At 42.9% G+C, this 26888-nt stretch overlaps 1 protein-coding gene across 2 annotated transcripts in view; it reads right to left on the reverse strand.

Moving 5' to 3' along the window:
- VPS13A (vacuolar protein sorting 13 homolog A) overlaps positions 1 to 26888 on the reverse strand; it is a 277896-nt gene that overhangs the window by 239804 nt on the left and 11204 nt on the right. For both annotated transcript variants that reach the window (XM_077249012.1, XM_077249013.1), the window contains exons 2-6: positions 6737 to 6780; positions 6431 to 6473; positions 3725 to 3820; positions 2386 to 2487; positions 18 to 127 (exon numbers count right to left, since the gene is read on the reverse strand). In XM_077249012.1, the coding sequence (XP_077105127.1) occupies positions 18 to 127; positions 2386 to 2487; positions 3725 to 3820; positions 6431 to 6473; positions 6737 to 6780 (395 nt within the window). The remainder of the gene's footprint in view (positions 1 to 17; positions 128 to 2385; positions 2488 to 3724; positions 3821 to 6430; positions 6474 to 6736; positions 6781 to 26888) is intronic.

Consider the following 26888-nt stretch of genomic DNA (forward strand, 5'->3'; position numbering starts at 1 on the left):
CACTATCTCGTACTTACATCATCTTCGTATCGTATGTGAATGTTGGAGATCTTCACCTGAAGATTCTTAATAACCTGAGTTACTAATTTCTCTACGAAGGTATCCTGCTTTTCTTCTTTTGGCTTTTCTACAGCAATAAAAGTAAAATAATACAATTTATATACAAAATAGTTGAATTAAAATGAGCACAAGGAAGAGCTTTCTATCCATAGATATAATATTTAGTTTAAATGAACATTATATCTGATTTCAGTTTCTTGTCATTGTCCTTATTTTATAAGGAACTAGCTGAAGAGCCCGGCGTTGCCTGGGCATAGTAAATATCTGTGGTTAGTTATAGCACCTCACTTCTCTTATTTTCCCATCACGCCTCTCATTTTCCCCATCACATCTTTCATTTTCCCCCTCACATCTCTCATTTTCTCCCTCACACCTCTCATTTTCCCCCTCACTCCTCTCATTCCCCCCTAACACTTGTCATTTCGACCTCACATCTGTCATTTTCCGATCACTCCACTATTTTCCCTCACTCCTCTCATTTTGCACTCACACCTTTTCATTTTCACCTCACACCTCTCATTTTCACCTCAGTATATACATGTTTGTCATCTCCCTTATATATAGTATACACCTGTATGTCATCTCCTGTATATAGTATATACCTGTATGTCATCTCCCCTGTATATAGTATATACCTGCTGTGTGTCATGTCCCCTGTATATAGTATATACCTGTATGTCATCTCCTCCTATATATAGTATATACCTGTATGTAATCTCCTCCTGTATATAGTATATACCTGTGTGTCATCTCACCTATATATAGTATATATCTGTGTGTCATCTCCTCCTGTATATAGTATATACCTGTATGTCATCTCCTCCTATACATAGCATATACCTGTATGTCATCTCCTCCTGTATATACTATATACCTGTAGGTAATCTGCTCCTGTATATAGTATATACCTGTGTGTCATCTCCTCCTGTATATAGTATATACCTGTATGTCATCTCCTGCTGTATGTAGTATGTACCTGTATGTCATCTCCTCCTCTATATAGTATATACCTGTGTGTCATCTCTCCTGTATATAGTATATATCTGTGTGTCATCTCCTCCTGTATATAGTATATACCTGTGTGTCATCTCCCCTGTAAATAGTATATACCTGTGTGTCATCTCCTCCTGTATATAGTATATATCTGTATGTCATCTCCTCCTGTATTAGACCTCGTTCACACGTTATTTGGTCAGTATTTTTACCTCAGTATTTGTAAGCTAAATTGGCAGCCTGATAAATCCCCAGCCAACAGTAAGCCCACCCCCTGGCAGTATATATTAGCTCACACATACACATAATAGACTGGTCATGTGACTGACAGCTGCCAGATTCCTATATGGTACATTTGTTGCTCTTGTAGTTTATCTGCTTATTAATCAGATTTTTATTTTTGAAGGATAATACCAGACTTGTGTGTGTTTTAGGGCGAGTTTCGTGTGTCAAGTTGTGTGTGTTGAGTTGCGTGTGGCGACATGCATGTAGCGACTTTTGTGAGTTGAGTTTTGTGTGGCGACATGCGTGTAGCAACTTTTTGTGTGTCGAGTTGCATGTGACAGGTAAGTGCAGCAAGTTGTGTGCAGCAAGTTTTGAGCATGGCGAGTTTTGCGCGTGGCGAGTTTTATGTGTGGTGCCTTTTGAGTATGTGCAAGTTTTGCGTGAGGCAACTTTTGCATGTGTTGCAACTTTTGTTCATGTGGCAATTTTTCCGCGTGTGCAAGTTTTGCGTGTGGCGAGTTTTCCATGAGGTGAGTTTTGCACGTGTGGCGAGTTTTGCATGTGGAGAGTTTTGCGCGTGGTGAGTTTTGAGCGGCGACTTTTGTGTTTCGACTTTTATGTGGCGAGGTTGGTGTATGTGTGGTGAAATGTGCGCTGAGGGTGGTATATGTGTTCGAGCACGTGGTAGTGTGTGGCGCATTTTGTGTGTGTGTTCATATCCCCGTGGTGGTGTGGTGATTATCCCATGTCGGGGCCCCACCTTAGCAACTGTACGGTATATACTCTTTGGCGCCATCGCTGTCATTCTTTAAGTCCCCCTTGTTCACATCTGGCAGCTGTTAATTTGCCTCCAACACTTTTCCTTTCACTTTTTCCCCATTATGTAGATAGGGGCAAAATTGTTTGGTGAATTGGAAAGCGCGGGGTTAAAATTTCACCTCACAACATAGCTTTGACGCTCTCGGGGTCCAGACGTGTGACTGTGCAAAATTTTGTGGCTGTAGCTGCGACGGTTCAGATGCCAATCCCGGACATACACACACACATACATACATACACACATTCAGCTTTATATATTAGATTGTCTAAATGTGAACTTCCCCTTACCCTGATCAGCCACTTTCTGCTTGGCCTCCTCAATGCGCTGTAGTTCCCGCTGTCTGGCTTCCAAGAATTGTTTTCCTTCTTTTTCTGCATCATATTTTATACCTTAAATGTGTGTAAAATTAACAAATGTTACAAAAAGCCACATTGTTTCACATTAACCACAGTTTGTATTGCCCCATCACTATGAAAACAATGTAGAAAAACAGGAATATCCAGATAAGGAGGTCAGCAATTTGGGCTAATAATAATATTTATTTTTAATAGGCATTTATAGCTCTAAGACTAATGATCAAAGAAGGAAACTTAGGTTTATAAAAGGAGAAAAGGGACAGAAAACAGGAATGAAACAACTCATATCCACCTATTGAGATTCTGGTTTGGCTTTTATCCTAAGTCATGTGACAAGACTCGTTAAAGGGTCGACATTGACTGTTAGGATTGCTACTTCCAATAGGTGGCAGTAGAGATCTAGTTCTCATCCTCTCTGAAGAGACAATTTGCATATTTCCCAGAGGAGCATTGTGGCTTTAAGTCTCCTCATCTTGGCATGTTTAACATGTCACTCTCCGCAAGGAGAAAGATATTTCTTAGATCCCATATCCACCTCATATCAAAATGTTAAACCGCCCAAACTAGAATTATGAATAGACATAAAAAGCATAAACCTCAACAGAACAACTAAAAATATATTTTGTTATTTGGAAGCAATTTGTGGTCTATAAGATACTCGGTAACATGTCCAAAAAGTAATCCCCTGTACTGAAGTTGCTTGCTATGTGTTACAAACAGCATCCATTGTAAAGGGGTTGTCCACTACTAGGAAAACAGGAAAACTCCTTCTTGATCTGCATGTTTGGTGCCGATAAAATTAACACACTTAGTACTCACCCTCCTAGGCCAGCGCCCTCCAGTGGTGTCGACACTCACAACCCCGGGGCTCTCGTGCAGTTGTTATGACATGTGATCCCGGTGCCCGATCAGTCCCGGCTTCCCTATCCCCGCCGTCAGACGTGCTAAACACAAACAGGAAGTCAGGGCTGCAGCTGAGCTATGACTTCCTCTTGATGTTCAATTTGTCCGAAGGTGGAGACCGTGACACCAGCGCCGACTGGGCACCGGGCTCACATGTCATAACAACTGCACGAGGGCCCTGGGAACACGAGTGCTGACACCGCTGGAACAGCGCCTACACGGGAGGGGAATATAGGTGCTTTTATTTTTTATCGGGGCCAACCAATCAGATTGAGAAAGAGTTCACTTGTAGAGGACAAACCCTTTCATTTAATTCTGGGATTTAAAAAAAAAAAAAAGTACAACACCAAAAGGAACAGGAACTTACTAGCAATAGGCACAATAAGTAAGTAAACACCATCCAAAACGGCCTCCACTGGTTGAGTATAAAGGTTTTTCCAAGGAATTTTAAGATCAAGCTTTCCTGTATAAAAATATTATAACAGATTATTTAAACTTTTTAAAGCAACATTTGGCTACTCTTACTATCAAATACCTAAATAACCTACGGGATTTTTTTTTTTTTTTTTTTTTTAAATAACGCAAAAAAAACAAAAAACTCTACAACAATACACTATAAAAGCAGTAAGTTTGCTAACAGGGCCCAGAGGAGTTTGTTCTTCGGCCTGACTGTTATAAGTGATCATACAGAAAGTTCACTCCTAGACGTCTGCATTGATAACTGCCTAGTGCATGGGTGGGGAACCTTAGGCCCCAGGGCCATTTACGGCCCTCGATGACCTTTTATCAGGCCCCCGAGCAGATTCTCAGGGACCTCATTCTTGGGCAGGGAGGTGTATTTTGATTACAACCAGCTCATTAATTTCTTCTTGCTCTGTTAGCACACACATGCAGTGTTCACTACTGAACACTGAAGGGCATGCAATGAAAGATTACGTCCTGACACCAGTGCCAGAGTCAGGATGTACTTTGTGGGCGGAGTTTGTAAGGCCCCCGAAGGAGGGTATAAGGGCATGTACAAACGTTGCAGATGTTTTCCCTCTGGTTTACAGTACCATGTAAACCTACGGAAAACAAAATCCTCAGTGCACATGCTGTGGAAAATTCCGCATGGAAATGCCACTGCTTATTTTCCGCAGCAGGTCAATTCTTTGTGCGGATTCTGCAGCGTTTTACACCTGCTCCTCAATAGGAATCCGCAGGTGAAATCCACACAAAAAACGCTGGAAATCCACAGGTAATCCGCAGGTAAAATTAAGTGCGGTTTACCTGTGGATTTTTCAAAAACGGAGCGGAAAAATCCGCAACGTGTGCACACAGCCTAAATATCCAAATTGCCCTTGGCATAAAAAAAAAAAAAGATTCCCCATCCCTGGCGTAGTGGAAGCGCACAAAAATAAGACACTTTTGTCAACCGTAGCAACATTAACATTTGTAACAGTAGCACTGCCTAAAACACAGGTCACACTAAGTAATAGTTACACTTCTCAGAGGTTTTGAAGCATAGTATACTTCAGACTGACTATAAAGATGGCTAGGATACTAAAAAGCTATTTTTTAAAGCATCAACAATGACTTAAAGGGATATTCCCATCTCCAAGATACTATCCTAATATGTAGTACATGTGTAGTAATAATAATAATAATAGAACATTACCTCTAATTAGAAATGTAGTATAATTTTTTTAATTCGCTATGCCTCTTTCCTCATGTGCAAGCATTGCAAGACCTTAGATAGTTGCTTGTGGTCGTAACCATGGATACCTAAGATCCTGCAATGCCTGCACATGAGGAAAGAGGCATAGAGAATCAGAAAAACTACACTATATTTCTAATTGGAGGTATTTGCTAATATTATTACACATACTACATATTTGGATAGGATCTTGGAGATGGGAATATCTCTTTAAAGGGAATCTGTCAGCATGTTTTTACAATATAATATGAGACCACAGTAATGTAGGAGCAGGGAGCCTGACTACAGGGATGTGTCACTTACCAGGCTGTGTTTTGCTGTTTCAGTATAATGAGTGTTTAATCGGGATATCATCATTACAGGACAAGTGGCCTTGTGCCTTCAAGTCCAACCACGCCTCCAGCACTGATTAGCATCTCTCTGTCACTGTACCATGTACATGGAAAGCTGTGGTGAGGGTGGGCTATACACAGATCAACAACTGAGCTCTGTTCAATCTGCAGCAAGACAAACTGACTCTACGATAACTACTGCCCTCAGGATACTAAGTGATAAATCGCTGGAATCGTGATCTTTGTCTCTACCTCATGGTGAGGTCACCGCTGACAGATTCTGATAAAAAATGCTTTCTAATTTCATATGTTACTGAACATTATAAGAGGAACCTAACTTTCATTGTGAGAGCACTACACGATATCAACTAAAAAACTGCCCCTTTTTTGACCAAAGAAAACAAACTTTTCTTTGAAATGAGTGAAATCCACCTTTTGTATAAGCCACATACATATTAAACTAGCCAACATTTCACCAAAAATAGAGGCATTGATACTCGTTCTTAATTTTCAAGTGTACGTAGCAAAAGGTTATATCTTACATTTTTTCTTGTACTAAAAGAACCACGAATTATGTTTGTTTCTTACCAACAAAAGGACAACTAACCTGTGGACCTCTTGTCTAGACTACAGTTTACAGAAGAAGTGCATGCTCTATCCAAACTAACCTACAGCAAAAGCAAGGAGCGACACTGACACCGCATGGTGCTGGTCAAGGTGACCCAAATTTGGCCTAATCTTTTACCTTCATGCACCTCCCAAGTATCAGTACAATTAGGTATTGCAGTATCAAATATATAAATTAATTGCCGTTTTATTTGAATGGGAGCTTTTGATGCAACCTATGGATCTACTTTGCAATGTAACTACTGAGCCACCTTATTTCTAGGTAATCAGAGGAACACAGTGACCAAAAGCAAATTACAGCTCATCGAAATGTCAAAGACACGAAATTCACTACATATGGAGAAACTTTCTTAATACCTCATTTTGAAGTTTTTCACTTATGGGATGTAACTTACTGATCCAGTAAAATAAAACTCACCGATATGGCCGGCTTTAACTTTAAAAGGCACATCCAGTTGACTCTATAAAAAGAAAAAAAAATATTCGGTGCTATAAGACAAGACTTTTCTACAGACTTAAGAAGAATTAATGCAAAAATTCTTTTTTATTTTTATTTTTTTTTTTTACACTTGGCTAAGGGTTTTTGTTCCAGATTTTTAATTGTTAAACTGGAAATGGGACAATATGAAATTAGAGGTTTTCTGTGTAACCTACTAGCCAGTGGTGTTATTAATAATAAAGTCTACAACCCTATGCAAACTTTATGAATTAAGCAGTTACTCACCAGTGCATTTTCTTTAATTTCCAGATTCTTCAATGCTACAGCACCTGAGATAGAAACCAAAGATAGATTTTCTTTAGACATTTATGGAAACCAGTAAAACAAATGTGAAAAGTTTTCCGCAAAGAAAACATAAATAATGTAGAACGGAAAGGTAAGGCCGGGTTCACACTTGCGTACCAGGGCTTTGTGGACTTCCTCGCTGAAGCTCCGCCCACTTCCGCACTTCTTCCGTTTAGGTCCGCCTACTTCTGCATGTGTCCTGCGTACCTATCCTTAACATTGGGTATGCAGGACATGCGGATGTGTCGCTTTGATGCGCCCGTCGACTGCACGGGAATGCACCAAAAGTAACCTTCTAACACGATTCTGTGGACAATTATAAAGGACCCTGGACCACAATTACTACTGTAACTTGCATAAAATTCTGCACCTTTTTGATTTACCAATTTTCTAAAATGTGGAAAGCGGTAGCACCATTCACAGTAATATACAGTAGAACGGGGAGATCAGCTCACCAAACTCACTATCTGCAATTAGCCGCAGCAAGAGACTTCGCACGGACCAGCTGGCGTAAACTATACTGCAAGTCTAAGCCAGCTTATCCAGCTTACAGGGGTAGATTTGGATCTGTGGCACCCAATATGCAAAAATAACATTGTGGCACATTATTCCTGAGGACAGAAAATTAGGTCTAGAGTACAAACACAAGCCTTAAAGGGTAACTACTTTCAAGTCCCTTTTCAGAATTAGTTGACCTGTGTGTGTGTAAATGAGGATTAACGCTTTCTGGCCATTATAGAACTTGTATCCTGCAATATCACCAGTTTCCCCTCTGAATTCTCTATCTCTAACTTGCAATCCACTCTGAGCTGAGGAGACTTGATGCTGTGACCTCTGCTATACACAACACAGCACACAAGTATGGATTACTGCTTTTTATTTCTTGTTTAGCACACAGACAAACATCAGCAGCAAGGAGGAAATTACATAGCGGTACTGAGCAATGTAGATGTGAATCGAGCTCTAGGATTAGGTAAATTGTGTTAGACATTTCATCACGCTCTTTCTACGTTCCTGTCTGTCTGTTTTGTCACTGTGCGCCTCTCTTCTTCCCCTCTCCAAAGAGTATAATGAATGGTATGACTAAGACTATAATGAATGGTATGAATGACACCACAGTGAGCAAGCATGCCCTTTGTGTCGGAGGAAGATGGATTGGAACGGTTTCTTAGGAGTGTATGGGTACGTGCCCACAATCAGGAATAGTAGCGTTTTGAAAGCAGCAAAATGCTGCATTCTATATTACAAGCACAGTGGATGGGATTTATAGAATTCCCATTCCCATTATGCTGCGGTGCGAGTTTATGAGTGACAGCACGTAAATTTCTGTAGCGGAGATGCTAGTCTCCTGTGCGTATCTTCCCCAATACATTGTCATTAGATGCAGTAAATCTGCACAGTTCCAAAAGACAAGTGCATTTTATCTAGAAAGCTGGGTTTTGGACGCAGCGTCCAAAACGCTACTATTCCTGATCGTGGGCACGTATCCTAAGACTAGTTCAGGAGGTGGGAGTGAGAGCTGGGAGGAACAAGTGTCTGACAAACGGGAAAGAAGCTAATTTCTCTAGAAGATGTATTACAACGTTTCTTATATTTGCCTGTACTATGGATTTATGCAAAGTTTGTTGAAAGTACAGTTCCCATTTAAGTAAATGTCCTCTTTGTGTTCCAATTCCTCATCATGTCTGCTCGCTGTCAGTAAATTGATACACATGAATACACCAAAAAAAGTCTATTTTGACAGCTCTGTGTGGCTTCCTACCTCTGAGACAGGAGATTACATTTTGAGGGAGAAGACTGAGAACCTAGAATATAAATACAGGGGAAATCTATGTGGTCTTATTTTTACTACTCTAAGGCCGGTTTCACACTTGCGTTTTGATCTGCAGCGTTTGTACAGAAAAAAACGCATGCGTTTTTTTCCCTATGTTTAACATTAAAACCGCATGCGTTTTTTTGTACGCGTTTGGCCGCGTTTAACGACGCATGCGTTTTTTTGCTGCATGCGTTCTGTCGCAGAAATGCAACATGTAGTAATTTCTAGAGGCTTTTTTTGCGGCAAAAAAACGTATTGTTGTCTATGTAAACGCATGCGTTTTTAAGCACATGCGTTTGCTTGCGTTAAAAACGCATGCGTTTTTAGAAAAAAACAAGAATACACCCTGATAAGCCACCCCCCAACCATCAAGGTGATAAAGGGATCCTAACCCTAACCCTAACCCTACCCCTAACAATATGAAAGTGAATACTCTACGAGTTAATATTTTTAGTACTCTATAGCAATACCGTATATCTTGGGGTGTCCACATTGAACAAAGCTTTTTATTAGAAGAATTGTCCTGGTCACCAGGTCAACATCCCTATGGATCCCTAGGATCCCTAGGGTTAGGGTTAGGGGTAGGGTTAGGGTTTGGATCCCTTTATCACCTTGATGGTGGGGGGGTGGCTTATCAGTGACCTGGTGACCAGGACATTCTAACCCTAACCCTAGGGAACCTAACCCTAAACCTATCCCTAACCCTATCCCTAACCCTACCTATTTCTATTTATAGTGGGTTTTCTAGTTGATTTTGATGATTGGCAGCTGTCACACACTTCTCAGCATGCGTTTCAAAAACGCAAGCGCATGAAAAAACGCATGTAAACGCGTCAAAACGCCGTGTTTTTTTAACCGCATGCAAAAACGCATGCGTCTAAAAAACGCATGCGTCTAAAAAACGCAGCGTTTGCACGCGTTTACATGCGTTTTTTCACCACCTGCGTTTTTTTTTAAACGCTGCGTTTTAAAACGCAAATGTGAAACCAGCCTAACACTACTGTATTGCACATAGAGTAAAACATCACTGCATAGTAAGATTACAGGAGATGATGCAGCTGTGGAGGTGAGGAGCTGGCTGTCAGACACAGCCAGACTCCTTGCAGAGAAGAGAAACATAATTCATCATTATGTTTGCCTTTCTGTTGGTTTATACACAACACTAAACAAGCATTTGCATATATCACATACTGATAGTGCTTCCTCCTCTGCACCCAGTGATCATGTGATCGCTGGGAGTAGGGATGATGCAAGAGCTGCTGAGTCCTTTGAAACCTAGTCAGTCCTGATATGCAGCCTGGAAACTGAATTTCTCCCATTAATCGGGCCAATATACCAGCTTTAATTACAGGGGAAATCAGCAACAAAAATAATGAATATGTTCAAAATGCATCAAAAGGTCTTTTAAGATCCTACAGGGGGCACACTGTGTAAAATAAATGAAACAAGTAAAAGCAAGAAAAAATAAACACCGCCAGTTCAAATAGGTTTATTGCCCTGCCTCTGTTGAAAAGAATAAATCTGTTCAATATCTAAAAAATATTTCTATGGAATGGGAAACAATCATTTTTTTAAGCTGTTCTTTTTGGATGTATAAAAACATAAAAAAATATTTTAAAAAAGTAGACACTTTTTTAAAAAAAAATTTCCTTGATAATTTTTTTATTTTTTTTTTTAAAAAGGTTAAAAATTAAGCCTCATGTGTCATGAAAAAGAGGTAAAAATATTTCAATATCCAAACAATAATATATTTTAAGAGCTGTTAAAAACTATTGCATGATAAAACCAGAATTTGTTCCTAGTCAGCAACAGGGTAAAATAGAGTCCTGAAAAGCTGTGTGCACACGTTGCAGATTTTTCACATTTTTTCGCTATAAAAACGCGAAAAAAACGCATACATTAATCATGCATCCCATCATTTAGAAAGCATTCCGCAATTTTTGCGCACATGATGCGCTTTTTTCCGCGAAAAAAAACGCATTGCGGTAAATAACGCAGCATGTTCATTAATTTTTGAGGATTTTTTGCGGATTTCGCACTATATTATTGCATTGGGAACCTCTGGAAAAATCCGCAAAAAAAAACCGCACCAAAAACGCGGTAAAAACGCAAGAAAAACGCGGATTTCTTGCGGAAAATGCCCTGTTTTGCTCAGGAAATTTCTGCAAGAAATCCTGAACGTGTGCACATAGCCAAAAAGTGAAACTTATCCCTTTTCCCACTTATTATTTTATCTGGTTGTCGTTCCGTAATTTATGGAGGAACATTAGCTATCTCTCCAAATCCTGGTCCTCCTCCCCACATCCCCCCAATCATTTCTACCTCCCATCAACGCTCTATCACAACTTACCGTGACCTCTCTAACCTTATACCCATTCGCCCAGCCCCTGCTTCCCCAGTCCCACTAACAGGAGCTCTGTGGAACACTCGCTCTGTCTGCAACAAACTTTCCTACGTTCATGATCTTTTTATTACTAACAAACTTTCCTTCCTTGCCATCACCAAAACCTGGCTCACCACTTCTGACACAGCCTCTCCTGCTGCACTTTCGTATGGTGGATTCCACCTTTCCCACACACCCCGCCCCAGCAGCTAGCATGGCAGAGGAGTTGGTTTTCTCCTGTCAGACACCTGCTCCTTCACCCCAATCCCACTGCCACCCTCTGTTACCCTCCCTTCCTTTGAGGTGCACTCTGTGCGCATCTACTCCTGCTCCAACTGGCTGTCATTTACCGCCCCCCAGGGCCAGCCACCACCTTCTTTGACCACTTCACCACCTGGCTACTTCATTTCCTCTCCGCTGACATCCCCACTATAATCTTGGGAGACTTCAACATCCCCATTGACACTTCCCTCTCAGCTGCCACTAAACTTCTATCCCTCACTTCCTCCTTCGGCCTCACTCAATGGTCGTCTGCAGCCACTCACAAAGATGGCCACACATTGGAGCTCATCTTCACCCGCCTTTGCTCCCTATCTAAACTCTCTAACTCACCTCTTCCTCTTTCGGACCACAACCTACTCACATTCTCTTCCCTCTCCACTCCTTGTCTACAACCCCCACCCCACAAACTTGCAAGCCCTCGCAGAAATCTTAAGCACCTCAATCTACACTCACTCTCTGAATCCCTCCTCCCACTTTCAGACATAAGTTCCTTACACAATGTGGATGCCGCTCTTTATAACACCACAATAGTTGTAGCTTTGGAATTGGTTGCCCCTCTCACACATACCAAGGCTCGCAAAATCAACAGACAGCCCTGGCACACCATCCTGACCAAAGAAATGAGGCGAGCTTCCAGGGCTGCTGAGCGGAGATGGAAAAGACCCCACTCCAACGAGCACTTCATCGCATTCAAACAGTCCCTCACTACTTTCAAGGCCACACTCAACACAGCTAAACAAACTTACTTCTCATCTCTGATATCCTCCCTGTTTCACAACCCTAAACAGATATTCAACACCTTCAATTCTCTCCTCCGTCCCCCAGCACCTACTCCATCCCCACTCATCTCAGCTGAAGACTTTGTCTCATTTTTCAAGCAGAAGATTGATAACATCAGAGACAGTTTTGGTCAACAACCCCCGGAGCCCTTCCTCCTAACTGCCCAGCCCTCCTCCTCCAAAACCAACTTCTCCACCATTACAGAAGATCGACTCTCCTCCCTACTCGATCGCATCTCACCACCTGTGCACTTGACCCAGATCCCATCCCAACACCTCACCACAATCTTCATCCCAACCCTAACCCATCTCTTCAACCTATCATTAACAACTGGTGTTTTCCCTTCAAGCTTTAAACATGCCTCAATCACACCTATCTGCAAAAAGCCCTCTCTTGACCCATCCTCTGTATCTAGCTATCGCCCTATATCACGTCTCCCCTATGCCTCAAAACTACTGGAACACGTCCATCTTGAACTGCCCTCCCATGTCTCTTCTTGCTCCCTCTTCAACCGCTTACAATCTGGCATCCGTCACACCACTCCAGTAAAACTGCCCTAACTAAGGTCACCAATGACCTATTAACCGCCAACGCCAAGCAACACTACTCTGTCCTCCTCCTCCTGGACCTGTCCTCTGCCTTTGACACAGTGGACCATTCCCTATTATTACAGACCCTCTCATCCCTTGGCATCACAGACTTGGCCCTATCCTGGATCTCGTCATACCTAACAGACCGGACATTCAGTGTCTCCCACTCGCACACCACCTCCTCACCTCGCCCCCTATCTGTCGGAGTCCTGCAAGGTTCAGTCCTAGGGCCCCTGCTCTTCTCCATTTACACCTTCGGCCTGGGACAGCTCAAAGAATCTCACGGCTTTCAGTATCATTTCTATGCCGACAACACACAGATCTACATCTCTGGACCAGGCATCACCACCCTACTAACCAGAATCCCTTCAATGACTGTCCGCTATTTCATCCTTCTTCTCTGCTAGATTTCTAAAACTTAATATGGACAAAACAGAATTCATCATCTTTCCCCCATCTCACACAACCTCCCCAACGGACCTATCCATTAAAGTAAATGGCTGCCCACTCTCCCCAGTCCCAAAAGCTCGCTGCCTTGGGGTAATCCTTGACACTGATCTCTCTTTCAAACCACATATACAAGCTCTTTCCACTTCCTGCAGACTTCAACTCAAAAATATTTCACGGATCCGTACATTCCTCAACCAAGAATCTGCAAAAACCCTAGTCCATGCCCTCATCATCTCCCGCCTTGACTACTGCAACCTCCTGCTCTGTGGCCTCCCCTCGAACACTCTCGCACCCCTCTAATCTATTCTAAACTCTGCTGCCCGACTAATCCACCTGTCCCCCGGCTATTCCCCGGCCTCTCCCCTCTGTCAATCCCTGCACTGGCTCCCCATTACCCAATTACTCCAGTTCAAAACCCTAACCATGACATACAAAGCCATCCACAACCTGTCTCCTCCATACATCTGTGACCTCACCTCCCGGTACTTAACTGCACGCAACCTCCGATCCTCACAAGATCTCCTTCTTTACTCCCCTCTTATCTCCTCTTCCCACAATCGAATACAAGATTTCTCTCGCGCATCACCCCTACTCTGGAACTCTCTACCACAACATAGACTCTCGCCTACCATCGAAACCTTCAAAAAGAACCTGAAGACATACCTCTTTCGACAAGCCTACAACCTGCAGTAACCACCGTTCGACCAAGCCACTGCACGACTAGCTCTACCCTCGCCTATTGTATCCTCACCCAACCCTTGTAGATTGTGAGCCCTCGCGGGCAGGGTCCTCTCTCCTCCTGTACCAGTCGTGACTTGTATTGTTTAAGATTATTGTACTTGTTTTTATTATGTATACCCCTCCTCAGATGTTAAGCGTCATGGAATAAATACCGTAATAATATACTGCCACAGTTACGGGCTTGCTCGCAGATTTTGAAATTTGAACTATTATATGTACACATAAAGCAAGCTGTAAAGAAATGTACCTAATCCTGAACTCCAGAAGTACATTCTACTCACTACTTATAATTATAGGGCTGGATTCACATAGATCGGATATTTACAGGTTGTTGTTTTTTTTAGCTGGTCACAAATGATGACATCTTTGGGCAATTAAAGCATCTCACCACCAACTTTTTCTACAATGGGTGGATGTCCAAGTGATGGGTGTCTCAATATGGAAACCGTCGCGGAACACCGTCGCACCACACACACACTGTATACGCCGTAAGCACCACACACACAATGTATTCTCCGTACGCAGCCTCTTGCTCCCGGGTGATCCCAGCGGCAGATGCGCGACGTGTCTACAGGCAGAGGAAGCCGGTCACATTACAGGGGTTTTCCCACGAACGAAAGTTCATTTTAAAAATTGTCTGTCTGTCCATGTACAGAGCATACCACATCTCCTGGGCAGGGGAGGAAGCAAAGGACAATACTGACATTACAGTAGGTGATCACAGTGGATTCATTTTGTCAGGTAAAATATTTCACTGACTGTTTTTAAATAATATTTTACCTCACAAACTGTATCCTCTGCGACTTCCTGCTGTAATGACAGTATTGTCTTTTGCTTCCTCCCCTGCCCAAGAGCTGTGGTATGTTCTGTACACAGTCAGACACAAACAATTAAAAATTAACTTTCGTTCGTGGGAAAACCCCTTTTTGAAGACAGCAGATGGGGGAGAGAGAAAGCGCACAGGGGTGAGAGACAGAGCACGGGGGGAGACATCTCAAACGGGATGGCACAAGAGGGGAGAACACAGCACAGGAAGGAGAAAGACAGCAGACAAGGGGGATAGCACATGGGGTAGACAGGTCAAAGAAGAGAGCACAGACGGGAAAAGTCAGCACATGGGAAAAAGAGAGAGTGGTTAGGTGGGTGAGCACATGGGGGAGAAATTTTTAACACTGCAAAGACTGCCCCCATCGTGACATTACCGCCCTCCCGATGCGATGGCATCGGACCTCAATCTAGTGTTCTAATAAGTTCCATAAAAAAAATAGAAAAGTTGTCAAAGTTAAACCTGAATGTAGTATTATACATAAAAAATGAAGAACACAAATGTGTTTTCAGAGGTAATATTCTGCAGAACACTGCCAAATGCCCTCAGCCTCACATCATGCCAACACCTAAAACTCTAAAACAAATGCCTCTTTAACCACTTTTCAGCGTTTCCAACCTTTATATTTAGCTAATTAAACCTAAAGCATTGTTAGGTATTTCCAATTTCAATATTTGCATCTGTTTCCTTTACCCTAGAGGAGATTGTGTCTGAGAATGAACCACAGAAATATATACACTGCAGTTTTTAGAAATCACTGCCATTTTCTTGGCTGGGGCTCCCATGAGCATTAAAATAAAGGGGTCAAACTATAAAAAACGATGACTCCACAGTTTTACTCTGTAATTAATATTTTGCAAAAAGCTGAATATGACAAAGCTATGAGCACTTTTGCTTAAAAGTCTGAAATAATCAGCTTATGGTACAAGTGATTTATGTATTCCTATGTATTAAAGAAATGCAGCTACTGTATTTACTGTATTTAGCACTACTACAATGATTACTGTACTTTATAACTATTAGTTATCACTTTGGGTCATCCATATTTGCCACTGGTACTTCAATATGGGCAATGTGGCAAGGTCTATGTGCTTTATGGCAGCAACATAGGCACAGTCACATAGGAAGTCAAAACACTTCATGAAGACAAGAAAGGATCACAGTAACTATATCAACTGGGTTACAATGTAAAAATACTGTGATAATATATTTCTATGGACATAATCAAGGAAAAAGTCGCAAAAGTCATACATAGCAAGAAAAAACCACGACCAAAGACTCCCAAATATAATTTAAATAATCCATAATACATTTATTGAAAAATCAGGTATAGATGACAACAAGGAAAGAGAGGGGTTACAACAACCACTAGCACATGCCAGAAAAATACGACGCTCACAGGACGTGAAGTATATCAATAGTATAGGCTTACAGGGACATATATCATAACTTAAAGTATGGTCACATATATATATTGCACATTTCCCATCCAGCCTAATCTATATAAAGAGACACAGAGAAAAATAAAAAAATGGTTTGCACTCACCAAGCCCGATAAAACAGATAAGACTTTATTAGGACATATGCGAAATGGACAAGGAGATAATGTTGATCACAGGATGACAGCTGTTTCGCGCACGCAGCGCTTCCACAGATCCCGATCAAATCATTCTTTCATGCGCGAGAATTGGTCATGGTAGTTGGTTATAAAGCGTATTTTATTGGAGGTGTTATTACGACCATCACGGGCATAGAGCAAAGAATGTCTAGTAGAATATTTAGCTCTATGATAAGCCCGCTTGATACTACGTCTCCCATACCCCCGCTCATGAAACCTCTCACATAGATCTCTAGATTTCATCTCGAAGTCTGCATCATTGGAACAAATCCTTCGTAAACGGAGGAATTGTCCGATGGGAACAGAGTTGATCATATGTTTGGAATGCCTCCAAAAAGCATGGCCCATCTTACAAACAGATTCTATCCTCAAACAGATCCTCCCTGAAAAACCAAGTGTGACCATTCGACGTTCTAAAAATCTGAGGGATTACCTTGTCAGGAGCCACTATCAGGGTGGCTCAGGACAGAGATTTATCTATGGCGTGGGTCCGAGGTGTGGATGCGCTCCTTGTGGCCAGAGTGTCGCCTGTCCGAATGTAGATCGCACGGACACATTTACCAACTCCTCTAGATCGAGGACATATGCAATTAGGAAGCATATCACATGTACCACCAGAAATGTGATTTATTTTGCTACGTGTCCGTGCGGTCTTATATATATAGGACTAACTACAAGCCAACTTAAAGTGCGTGTACGCGAACATGTTCTGGGAATCGAGGCGGCCGTCGGCCATGATGACGCATCCACACTTCGTACGTTACCTCGCCACTTTAAGCTATATCATGACTGTAACAGCTCTGCACTTAGGGTTAGGGGGATAGATACGGTCGATCCGGGAATTCGTGGTGGGAGAATCAGTTCCAGACTGGCACAGCAAGAGACTAGATGGATCTGGACTTTAGATACTGTCCATCCTAAAGGACTAAATGAGAACATTAGTTTTGTACCATTTTTATAAAGTACAGTTGGTTAGTATATGCACATGTGCCCTGTTTTTATATTTATTTGTATTGTCTTTTACTCTTAGTCCCATCAAATGTTTTCCTTTTGCGATGAACTATCCAATCTACTATGGACGTGCATGGACGTTGCTGTATATATGGACTTCTGCTCATCTGTGCATGCTGTGAAACCTCTACATCTACGGATGTAGGAGACTGAATGTCATACAACTTTTGGCTGATTGCTATGATACATCTTACCATGTACGGCACTTATATATGCTGTGGAATACATACTTATCACAATTTGTTGTTTCTTTATAGTTCGCATCATGCTATAGTATTGTCTTATATGGTAATATTTTAATTGTACCTAGATCTGTGGGTGAGAATTATGTCTTGTTACCCTTTATTACCGGGCGATCTATTTGTTACTAGTTATATTTATTATCTGCCATCCACATCAGTACCGCATGAGTGCCATTATTATATTGCCACACTATACCTTTTACTGATGTATCTAGCTATTGTCAGCTGTGATTCTTTGTTAGGATCACCATACTCACCAGTCACAGCACGCATGCGCACCATGGTCCCGGCTCTCTCGTCGGCTTGCGGCGTCTCACTGTGTTCCAGTGGTGATCATGTGCCATGATATCACTCAACACATGACTCCGCCGCTGCCGAGCGTCCTGTTGCCATGACAGCGCATGCGTCACAGGAAGTGGCGGTGATATTCTAGGAACATACATACCGGCCGGTTTTATGTAGCGCGGTCTTCACAGCAACAAGCCGCTTTACGTCCCTGGTCACCTGTTTATTAGTAAATCGTGATTTGATTGGATTCTGGGGCTTTTTAACTGGTGCACTTCCCCTTCCCTCCTCACACCTTGAGAAAGGCTACACCGCCGAAACGCGCGTCGGGGAGGACGCTCGCGGATACATTCCTGGCACATTACGGGTAATGATATCAGCTTGTGTAGCTGTTTCCCTCTTCCCTCTTATTTTTGGTATACACCTTATGTGCTAGGCTTTATATAGATTAGGCTGGATGGGAAATGTGCAATATATATATGTGACCATACTTTAAAATTATGATATATGTCCCTGTAAGCCTATACTATTGATATACTTCACGTCCTGTGAGAGTCCTATTTTTCTGGCATGTGCTAGTGGTTGTAACCCCTCTCTTTCCTTGTTGTCATCTATACCTGATTTTTCAATAAATGTATTATGGATTATTTAAATTATATTTGGGAGTCTTTGGTCGTGGTTTTTTCTTGCTATGACAGTCACATAGGAGTATTTTGTATTATTGCTTGGCTAAGGAGTTCAACCTGCAAAAAAAGTATAGTAGCAGGATTTGGATCTCCTCCGTACTTTGGATCCACTTCCGGTTTTGGGATATACAACACTGACTTAAAATATGTCAAGTGGGCAACTTTGATTTGGTTATACATCAGCCTGGACCACTGATGAACATTTTTTTCTGATTCAAGAGTCACATCTTCACATGGATCTAATCCCAAGGGCCATAAATTAAAAGGGTATTACCATCTCAGACATTTATGGCATTGTGAGGGGTTGACTCACTCAGCTGCTTCCCAAGGTAGACACAGAAACCTTTCTTGCAGTAAATCACCTGCTGGTTTATTATAGACAGCATAAACCATAGCAGTGTTCAGCAAAATAAACAGAGCCTTTCTGGCGTAACGGTAAAACAAAAGATAACATATGACAAACTCCAATTATCTGATGGATTCGCCAGCTCAGACCACCAGGTGTCTTCAGCTCCACCTGGAGTCTCTCCTCTCCAAACATACCCACAAGTCAAGGTATTTAAGCCAGACCTTGTGATGAACACATGACATCATCCCAGGTCAGCACATGCCGCTGTCGACTCTGCAGGTGGAGATATGGTGGACACCTTCCCACCAACTCTATAGGTGTCCACCTAAAACCAGCCCATGTGTGCTGGAGGAAAATATCTTGGTTTCACATCACCGACGCCATTATGCGCTGTCACATATCTCCCCTCATATACTGTGCCAGTAAATCTGTCACAGGCATATTGAAAGCACATGCCATAAACATTTTCTAGTTGGTAATCTGGACGTACAACCGTCATCTAAGGGGAGAATAAAAGTACATGCCGATGATCCGGAATTACTGTGGGTATGCCACAGCGTGTTTATGCAGCATCAAACCAGCAGCAGCAGCCAACTGTGGCAGCATAGTAGATGGGATTTCTAGAAATCCCATATCCACTATGCGTCCACAGTCACCTGTGGATCACTGTAGAGACTGACATGCGGCGCGTGTCTCCAGACTGCAGCATGTCAATTTCTCTTTCGGAGATGTTTGTTTCCGCAAAATAAATTATATCAATAGACATGGATGGGATGCGGTAAATCCACATGGTTCGGTGAACACATGCGGATTAACCTTCATACAATAGAGGGCAGAGCTTTGGACACAGCGAACAAGCACTATGTCCAAAGCGCTGTTAGCGCCAGATTGTGGGCACCCGGCCTAAGAGTTCTCATTTCCTACATTAGGAGTCCAGAAAGGAACGCAACTCTATGAATTGCTGTTCTGTGAGTTAAAGAAACGGTTGAAAATTTCACTACTCATACAAACCACCTCTCCAGCATGTCAACCTCATTCAAACCATAACTACCCGACCAATCTATCACTTTAACTAACATCACGCTTTCCCCCACAATACAGGTCTGCTGCCTTGGGGTAAAACCTCCACTCTGCCCTGTTCTTCAAACCATAAGTGCACACCACCTACAAATCAAAATTATTGCCAAAATTCATCCCTTCCTCAACCCTGAATCTACTAAAATGTTAGTGCATGTCTTCATCATCGCCTGCCTTAACTACTGCAATATCGTAAGGAAAATTGCTGGCAGGAGTGGTCAGTGTCCTACCCGTTAGTTGTTGGCCCCCATAGCAAAAAAATAATAAAAGTCCTGTATAACCCCTTTAAAGGGAACAGGTCACCCCCAATATCGAAGGTGAGCTAAGCCCACCAGCACCAGGGGCTTATCTACAGCATTCTGGAATGCTGTAGATAAGCCCCCGATGTAACCCGAAAGATGAGAAAGAGAGGTTAGATTATACTCACCTGGGCAGGCGGTCCGATGGGTGTCGCGGTCCGGTCCAGCACCTCCCATCTTCTTATGATGACGTCCTCTTCTGGTCTTCACGCTGCTGCTCCGGCGCAGGCGTACTTTGTCTGCCCTGTTGAGGGCAGAGCAAAGTACTGCAGTGCGCAGGCGCCGGGCCTCTCTGACCTTTCCCGGCGCCTGCGTACGTTGCCCTCAACAGGTCAAAGTACGCCTGCGCCGGAGCCGCAGCATGAAGACCAGAAGAGGACGTCATCGTAAGAAGATGGGAGGCCCCGAACCGGACCGCGACGCCCATCGGATCGGATCACCTGCCCAGGTGAGTATAATCTAACCTCTTTTTCTCATCTTTCAGGATACATCGGGAGCTTATCTACAGCATTACAGAATGCTGTAGATAAGCCCCTGATGCCGGTGGGCTTAGCTCACCTTCGATTTTGGGGGTGACAGGTTCCCTTTAAGTATTCTGCAGTTTGCTATGCAAGTAGAAAAAAAAGGTCCTCTAATCCATATCCTTATGTGGAATCTCTTACCCTGCCAAACACAATGCATGGAATGGAAAATGCATGATTTGTTTAAAAAACCGGAATCCGTCGCCGGATTCCATCATTTGACCTCACGTTTCATCCATTTTTCGTCAGATCCGTCGCTGTATGTTTTCCGGCGCTAATACAAGTCTATGAGAAAAAAACGGATCCGGCGGCCACTTTTGCCGGATCCGTTTTTTTCAAAATTTGCCGGATTGTGCCAGACGGCAAAAAACTGATGTGTGAAAGCAGCCTAACAGAGCAAGAAGAAATTAATGAGCTTGTGGCAATCATAATACACCTCCCTGCCCAAGGATGCGTTCCCTGAGAATCTGCTTGGGGGCCTGATAAAAGGTCATCGAGGGCAATGGCCCTGGGGCCTGAGGTTCCCCACCCCTGCACTAAAGATATGCTTTTTATAAGTTCTAAACTCCTATATGACTGTGACTTCGTTTATCTGGCATTTGGGGTGGTGGTGAAAGGCTTTATTTAAAGCACTAATTCTAAAAACTAGTCTCATTCACATACACGGAACATCCCGGGGACCACAGACCACATCTCAGTACCAATGCTTTCTGGCTGATGTTTTGGTCACTTTTGAATGTTGGTTGTGCTTTCACACTCGTGGTAGCACAACCCACACAAGTGGCTCAGGTAGTGCAGCTCATCCAGGATGGCACAACAATGCGAGCTGTGGCAAGGTTTGCTGTGTCTGTCAGCGTAGTGTCCAGAGGCTGGAGGCGCTACCAGGAGACAGGCCAGTACACCAGGAGATGTGGAGGGGGCCATAGGAGGGCAACAACCCAGCAGCAGGACCGTTACCTCAGCCTTTGTGCAAGAAGGAACAGAAGCACTGCCAGAGCCTTGCAAAATGATCTCCAGCAGGCCATAAATGTGCATGTGTCTGCACAAACAATTAGAAACCAACTCCATGAGAATGGTCTGATTGCCCGATGTCCACAGATGGGGGTTGTGCTCACAGCCCAACACCATGCAGGATGCTTGGCATTTGCCACAGAACACCAGGATTGGCAAATTCGCCATTGGCACCCTGTGCTCTTCAAAGATGAAAGTAGTTTCACACTGGGCCCATGTGATACACGTGAGAGAGTCTGGAGATGCCGTGGAGAGCGATCTGCTGCCTGCAACATCCTTCAGCATGACCGGTTTGGCAGTGGGTCAGTAATGGTGTGGGGTGGAATTTCTTTGGAGGGCCGCACAGCCCTCCATGTGCTCGCCAGAGGTAGCCTGACTGCCATTAGGTACCGAGATGAGATTCTCAGACCCCTTGTGAGACCATATGCTGGTGCGGTTGGCCATGGGTTCCTCCTAATGCAGGAAATTGCCAGACCTCATGTGGCTGGAGTGTGTCAGCAATTCCTGCAGGGTGAAGGCACTGAAGCTATGGACTGGCCCGCCCGTTCCCCAGACCTGAATCCGATTGAACACATCTGGGACATCATGTCTCGCACCATCTACCAACATCACGTTGCACCAAACTGTCCAGGAGATGGCGGATGCTTTAGTCCAGGTCTGGGAGGAGATCCCTCAGGAGACCATCCGTCGACTCATCAGGAGCATGCCCAGGCATTGTAGGGAGATTATACAGGCATGTGGAGGCCACACACACTACTGAGCATCATTTCCTTGTCTTGAGGCATTTCCACTGAAGTTGGATCAGCCTGTAACTTCATTTTCCACTTTTTTGAGCATCATTCCAACTCCAGACCTCCGTGGGATATTAGTTGTGATTTACGTTGATCATTTTTAGGTTTTGTTGTTCTCAGCACATTCCACTATGTAATGAATAAAGATTTACAACTGGAATATTTCATTCAGGGATATCTAGGATGTGGGATTTTAGTGTTCCCTTTATTTTTTTTGAGCAGTGTAGAAAGATTTTATTTTACAAGCACTGTATGAATTGTCCCTACAGATTGAGAGATTTTATTCTCCAGACATCAATATGTACATTGCAACCATTCATATCATTTTGGCTCTGTTTAGTTAGCACTGGAGAAGAGAGCTACTCCTATCTTTTTAATGTCCTATGTGGCAGCTGCACACTACTCTTTCCTAGAGCTGAGTGCTATGTAGTAAGTTCACTGCGGCTAACGCGAGCTTCTCAGATGCTGAAACACCAACACATGGAAGTGATGAGACTAAAACCCTATCTCCGTCTTAGGTCGCAGGCATGTGCCATAGGTGCGATGACACATTTAAGAAATATAAATCTAGTGGATAGCAGTGGTATTCTATACTAGTCTTCCAAACTGTTAAAATTGTATTGATGGCCATTCCAATCAATGTACACTACAACCAAATCCATTTAGGGGAAGTTAGGAGAGCAGGAATGTATGGCTCCAATCAATTTCATGGGAGACAAGAAGTCTAAGAGTATACTTGTGTATTAGGAAGGATGGAGAAATTCTTGTCACCCTTGTACACATAATAAAAAACAGTTCCAACGCTTGTGGCGCAGTTGCCTTCAGCAGTGTGATGTCCAGAAATCACTGGGTGTCAGCAAATAACTTCTTGACTGAGCAGTATGAAAAGTGAAATTCCATAAATTACAGCAGCTATCTGAAATCTGCAGAGAAAAGGATAGTATGAGCACGGTTCTTGCTTGTGATTCCTGCACATAGTAACATGATGTCTTTGGGAAGCTATATTTCTTTCCAAACCAAAAGCAAGACATGGACAAATACTGGAAGAACTGAGCAGGAATATCCCAACCAAGATGTCAAAGCTGAGTTAGAAGGTTATATCCACAGACTTGTGCTAAAAGCCCGATAGGGGGACGCCACATGAACAAGCATCTATTCTAAGACTAGGGGTCCACCATCAGTGGAAAGGTCGTTGTGCATGCATTAGTTTGTATGGGAGTTCCAAATCTTGAGCACTCCCATACAAATAAATGAGAAGAGTGGCCAACTCCGTTTCAGGCAGCATTATTTGGCCCTGATTTTTCAGATAGAAGACTGTTTAGTGTGGAATATGTTGTGAATGTCCGAGATGGGACTACTTTAATTCAACTTTTACTCCAAAAAAGAAACCCAAGATATTTTTTTAATCAATGAATTCTGGACAACAGGTCCTTGTGAAGTAACCCAAATCCGCATTGTAGGCTATATTCACAGCTCTCCTCATCTGTTACACAGCGGACCTTGCCCCCGTTCCTTTGATCAGACCTCAAGTGATCATAGATTTATTACCCTTTAAATGAGATCCCACCTATACAACATAATATCTTTCTTCCAATGCATACCTGCAAACATTATGCTGTGCAGTCGCCACTTCTCTATGCTCCCATTAAAGGTATTGTAGTTGAATATTGAAGAAGTAAGGCTATGTGTGCACATTGCGGATTTGCTTGCAGAAATTTCTGCAAGGTTTATGCATCTCTTGGCAGAAAAACGCAGTAGAAAATCCACGCTTTTTTATGTGTTTTTGTAAACCCATAGAGCTAAATAAAGATACGGTATATTATTTAAAAAAAATTGTGATGTAATTTCCTTGTTCAACCTCTTCATCCAAATACCCTCATTGTTATTAAATAAAGACACACACACCAGCCTGTGTAGGAGCATTAACATATCTAACCTACATATGCTGTAACAAAAAAACAACTGTCAGAAATCTGTTTGAAATGCAATATCTGTTTATTATTTCAAAAAAAATTTAAACATTTTTTGCGTAGCACAGATGGTGCAGCAAATACCTGGCGTCAGATTCTCTTTAAACTAGCATCTGCAACTCAATGCTTCGCATAGGGTTCGAATATTATACAAAACCATGGTGCTTGTGTAGCAATATACCATTTTTGCAATTTACTCGAAGGGGAAACATGCCTACACAGCGATCTTCCTTATATCATACTAATATATACCGACACGATCCAGCGCTCTGAAATTACAACACAGCGAAATGCTTCCAGGACATAGTGTGCGGCGCATGCGCAGTAATGCTTTTCGGCTTTGTCCGCAGTTGGGCAGAGCATACTGCGCGTGCGCGAGCAAAGATTGCATTGCACACACGCCAACTATGGAGCGCACGTACTCTAATTCACTAACATATTGCAGACAACAGGGACGGACGGGTGGAGAAATGAAGATGAAACGCCGCCCATCGGACAGGTAAAAAGTCATTTAAATATCCCGCCAATTTGAGGTGAGAGGTTCCCTTTAATGAATATCTGAACTCCACTATTGGTACACATGTAAAAAGCGTGAGGTACACAGCTTAAAGTTTTAATCACAATTGTGTAAATCTAACCAGCAGTGACAAGGTGACCGCTCTTACATGGGACGCTGATTTTACAGACTGCTTCTATGTGCCTAGCTCTGCCTCAAACTAGGGGAACACTGGAGCACCTTTCCTAACCAGTTTCATTACCACTGTGATAGACGACTGCCCCCACGTGGCAATGCCATGAAGCACATTAGCCCTACAGAATACTACCAATCCAAAAGACAATGCTAGGACACTCATTTATACAGTCACACAACCATTTCACAATCGTGAACCTGGCTGTAGTGTGAGGAGACTGGTGCAGAGTAACACTGGAATATTAGCACAAATACTATTCTGCCAATTACTGAACACCTAAAAAGTATGTCACCTATGCACCAATAATGGTAATGTTAGTGCTATAAGATCCTGCAAATTGCACTGTTTCCATTACTACACATTAGGTCTCACTCAGACGGCCGGTTTTATATCTGGATCTAACACACTGATGACACTTGTACGATTTTTTGGAGAACATGAAGAAACATGGGTGCCTGAAGAGTACCTGGAAGCTCTGCACCAAGGACATACGTCTTAGTGAATATCTGTGTTCCTCAGCTGCTGGAGTAGATTTTGTTTCCTAGAACTCATTTTTTCTTTGTTTTTCCGAATGTATGGAAAAATGTACACCTGTCCTGCTTGTCCCAGGGTGTGTCTGTACAGGCTGACCCTGCACTGCCGGGCGATCTCAGCATGGATAATAGACCTAGCAGACGTTTGGGCTAATGCATGGTTGTTCTGCACTGCTCTGTGCTGGAATTACTAGACCAGTCAAACGTCATTTCTTTTGTGAACCCTACACCCCTATGAGTCAGGCGTGGGGGGACACATCAGGAGAGCACCTGTCACTATCATCAGTGTATCTATCCAAGCAGACAAAGGACGTGCATTGCTCGCAGGCAAACCGACAGTTTACAATTGAAATGCCAGAAGTGTCTCTAAAATGTGCCCCAAAATACATATCACTAGTGATGAGCGACGTGCTCGGATAAGGTGTTATCTGGGCATGCTGGTGTACCGACAGTGTCTTCGGCGTGCTCGAATATGTTCCAATCCCCGCAGCTTCATGTCTCGCAGCTTTTTATTAGACAGACGGAACGCATGCAGGATTGTGTAACAAACAGGCAATCCCTACATGTGTGGCGGCTGTCAAACAGCCATGAGACAAGCAGCCGCGGGGACTCAAACATATTTTTCAAGCACACCAAAGACAATCAGTCAGCACCCAAACATGCGCTGATAACCGCTTATTTACTCATCACTACATATCACGTTTCATGCAAACTACACTGGTAATGATTTAACCCTTTCCTGAACAGGCCAGCTTCCGTTTTTTTTGCTCTTTTCTGATCCATAACATTTTTTTGATATTTTTTGTCTACAAAGCAGTATGATGATTGTTTGGAGAAAATGAAAAAGAGCTGCAAAAGAGGCTGAAGGACCTGAAATTCTGCATCTTGGCAAAAAACGCAGCAGGAAAAAACCCAGCACGTTAATAAGATTTCAGAAATCTCACTGACTATCCTGCTACTGCAAAACACTGTGTACTGTAAGCACCAAATATGCTGCGGGAAAAGTCTCAGTGAAAATGTCACATGTGAACATACACTGTTAAGATATTTGGCTCGTGCTGCCATTCTCTGAGATTTGGCGATGTAGCCGCATGGGGCTTGTAATTTTACAAGGAGAGCTGTATTTGTTAGCTACCATT

This window comes from Ranitomeya variabilis, chromosome 1, assembly GCF_051348905.1.
Source record: "Ranitomeya variabilis isolate aRanVar5 chromosome 1, aRanVar5.hap1, whole genome shotgun sequence".
In the NCBI taxonomy this organism is placed as follows: Eukaryota; Metazoa; Chordata; class Amphibia; order Anura; family Dendrobatidae; genus Ranitomeya; species Ranitomeya variabilis.